General features: G+C 38.4%; 1 protein-coding gene across 1 annotated transcript; it reads right to left on the bottom strand.

Annotated features, from left to right (window-relative positions):
* Positions 1–1,053: 1,053 nt before the first annotated feature.
* LOC148018540 (uncharacterized) lies at positions 1,054–2,920 on the bottom strand. The gene is made up of 2 exons (XM_087662012.1): positions 1,789–2,920; positions 1,054–1,707 (listed from the first exon to the last, which is right to left on the bottom strand). Exons 1-2 carry the CDS (start codon positions 2,863–2,865, stop codon positions 1,480–1,482), a joined length of 1,305 nt encoding a protein of 434 aa, XP_087518138.1. The 5' UTR covers positions 2,866–2,920; the 3' UTR covers positions 1,054–1,479.
* Between the last annotated feature and the right edge of the window lie 322 nt (positions 2,921–3,242).

Raw genomic sequence — 3,242 nt, forward strand, 5'->3', positions numbered from 1 at the left:
AATCTTGTGAAAATTTTATTATGGAGGACTTTTTGGATTTTGAAACTCTTGCAGGTCCTTCTGTTGAAGTTGGCACAATTGAATATGTCCATATTCCCATTGGGTCAACAGGAAATGAAAAGAAAGTATTTACTAGAAAGTGCAAGGCTCACTCTCTGGAGAGGTTTCAATTAACAGACATATTTTGCTGCACTCATTCCAGAAACTGCAAGATGATGAGAAAATCTGCTGCTTTTATTGTATTCATCCTTGTCAAATACCCTATGAAAGCTGAGGAGCAACAGTTGGAAGGAGCAAAGACTGCCAGCTTTTGCATGTTGGATGATCTGGCAGATGAAAGGGAAACAGAGGAGGTTGTAGATACAGATTTTGAGGCTTCCATTGCTGAGAATTTGGATGTTGCTCACTTCAAAGCTGAGACTATCATTGAGGAGAGCCAAGGAGATACAAACCCTCAACCTGATGAGAGTTCTCACCATATTGTTCCTTCCCTGCCATGTATACCTTTCAAGGACAAGGAGTACATTTTACTCTCAGATATTCAAAAACTTTTTAAACTCAGGGAAGATTATTGTCTTGCAATTATTGCAGAAGCTTTTGATGCTGCTAATGGGATAATTGACACAGAAAATGAATCAAAGGAAGAGATTCTGAAGCTTGATAAAGAAACTCTAGATGATAAGTTTATTGATGCTGGTGAGGCATTCTCTCTTTGTTTTGAAAAGGCCAAAGAAGCTGAAAAAGAGTTGAGTATTACTGATGAGGACTTCGATCGCATTCAAAGCGAGCTCGGCATTTCCAATTTTGGAAGAGAGGAGTCTGAATATGTTAAAGAATTGACTAACACCAATGAGACAGCATCATCAATTAATTTATGGAATCCATTTAAATTGGAGTACGATGAAAATCAAGTGGTAAGATAATTTTGAATTTGCTTTTACACATTGGTAGGTTTACATTTCATGCTCATTCAGTATGGGTTTTATTTGTAGTTGGAGATTGCCGATACAGATAACTTCTTGGGGCGTGCCAAAGGATCGAGAATTGCTAGTAACACCACCAAAGACATTGCACTCGGCCACTACTTGGCCAGGATTGACCCTGAATCCTTTTTTGTACTTCATAGTAGTTTCTCAGAGGACGCAGCATGGCCGATACTTTGTATTAAAGCTCTTACAAGGCTTCTAGGTTTCTCAGGATTACAATATAATGCCCACAAAATAATGTTTTTGGAAAAGACTGCAGCAATTAGGATTTTTGGCTACGGTCCAGGTTACTCTGCTTCTAGAGCAGGATACTTTTTGGCGTTTTCATCCTACGCCTTAGCTGCAGGCAGAACTGATGTAAAATCTATAGCTGGCTACAAGAGAAAAAAATTTCTACGTTATAGAGGAAAGATTCCCGAGGAGGAAGAGAATGTTAGAGTTTTGGAAAGCTAGCTTTGTATATATTCTTTCTTATATATAAAAGTGCGATTGCTCATGTGTCATTGCCGTCTTTTATTTGCATTCTTTGAAGTTGTCGTCGAAAAAACCAGTTGAATAGCTCCTCCAAAGCATTGCTTTTTGTACCTCCTCCCCCATGCCTTGTGCCTCGAAAATACATTGTGCGTGCTTGATAGTGGGATTTTTCCATGCCTTGGTTGCTATAAGTTGCTAAGGGGCCATGCTCCTCCACAAAGAAAGGTCCATGAATATGAAGAATATGCTGCAATACAAAGTAACACAAATTTTATACCAATTGAAAAACTTTTCAAAATAAGCCGATATTAAATAATTATTACTTTACCAGATAAAAAGTGATATCTTTTTCTCCCCATGCCTCTTTTATCGCTTGAACAAGCTTTGTGATTGATCTTTTGAACTCTTCCGCATATGTATATGTTGTCTTATGTTGCCTGAGGAGTTTCAGAAAAACATCAAGGTGTATCCAGACCTCCATTCTAAGAAACGCAAGCCTCGGCGTGCTTGCAACATTTGTTGTGATGTCACATAGCTCTCTCCAACACTCCCAAGCTGCATTCACCTGCTTTCCTGAATGGTTTCCTAAGAATCGTCTAGCTTTTGAGCCTCCCATAGAGACATCGGCCAATATATCTCTTGTTTTTCCTGAAAGTATTGGATCCTTTCTCAAGCGAACTTGGCCCCCATGAAATCCCATTTTCGATAGCAATGCCTCGCATTTATCAATACACTCATCTGATAAAGATAATGGCTTAATGGAATATGCATAGTCAAGATGCAACCTGAGAAGCTTATCGATTATTCTAATCTCTGCATGCAAAGTACAAATATGAACATTCTTAAGAGAGATGGAAAGAATGGGATCCCAGATGTCTTCTATGTTTTTAAATTTACTCAAATCTATAGAGTCTCTATTTGGGGCTCTTCTTACTGGTCGCAAACTACTCCAATCTTTGGATCCAACACTTTCCATGCAATAAATGCAAGGATATTTTGCATTTGCACCATTACATATTCCAAGCATACATTTGATAGTTTTCAAATCAGCACTCATATGCCATTCCACATTAAATTTACCAACCCCATCAACTACCAACATTTCGCCTTCACTTTGAGACTTAATGATATTTGGAATACCTGTATGGTTGAACAACCATTTCAACGTTTGATGATTTTCAATTGGTACCTGGGCTGCACCAATCCACCAAATCTCCATCTCGGATTGGATCTTATGCAATGGAGCTTTGCCCTCGCCATTGCCATGGTCCAATGCCATGTTCATGAGGCAAATGCTAATTCTTTCCATCTTTTGTCCCTTTTGAATCTGTGCTTCATCCAACTTCAAGGCAAACTTTAGAACACCATAACTTTCTTCTACTGTGATTTTATACATGTGAACCATTGCAATTTGCACCTTTTTTAGATCAAGCCATATATTGTTAAACTCATTGTAATCAAAAATTGCCTGTTTTTTTTGTTTTTCATAGGACATAGACCTTTTGATGTGAAAGTAATCTCCAAAAACATGTGGAATCTTGCGATTCATGGAAATTCTTGCAGTGGAAACTGCAAGGGCTCGGGGCAATCCAAATATAGTTACCCTATTGCGTTTAAGATTTTTAAACCATAATCCAGAGATAGCACGGTAACCTTTCCGACTTATACCCACAGTATCGCATGTCTCTACGATTTCATTTGCTTTCACTGTGCCTTTTAAATCCTTCACTAACTCTCTCAGAGTTGGACCTCTCAAATCCACATTTTCTGGTGACTTAAGAA

The sequence above is a fragment of the Lygodium microphyllum genome, chromosome 21, assembly GCF_053477565.2.
Source record: "Lygodium microphyllum isolate KBCC chromosome 21, Lygodium_microphyllum_v1.1.10, whole genome shotgun sequence".
In the NCBI taxonomy this organism is placed as follows: domain Eukaryota; kingdom Viridiplantae; phylum Streptophyta; class Polypodiopsida; order Schizaeales; family Lygodiaceae; genus Lygodium; species Lygodium microphyllum.

Coding starts and splice junctions, on each gene's coding strand:
- LOC148018540 (XM_087662012.1), bottom strand. CDS start 2,865: ATGGTTCACATGTATAAAATCACAGTAGAAGAAAGTTATGGTGTTCTA. Junction 1,708..1,788: donor AAGATATCACTTTTTATCTG/GTAAAGTAATAA, acceptor TTTGTATTGCAG/CATATTCTTCATATTCATGG.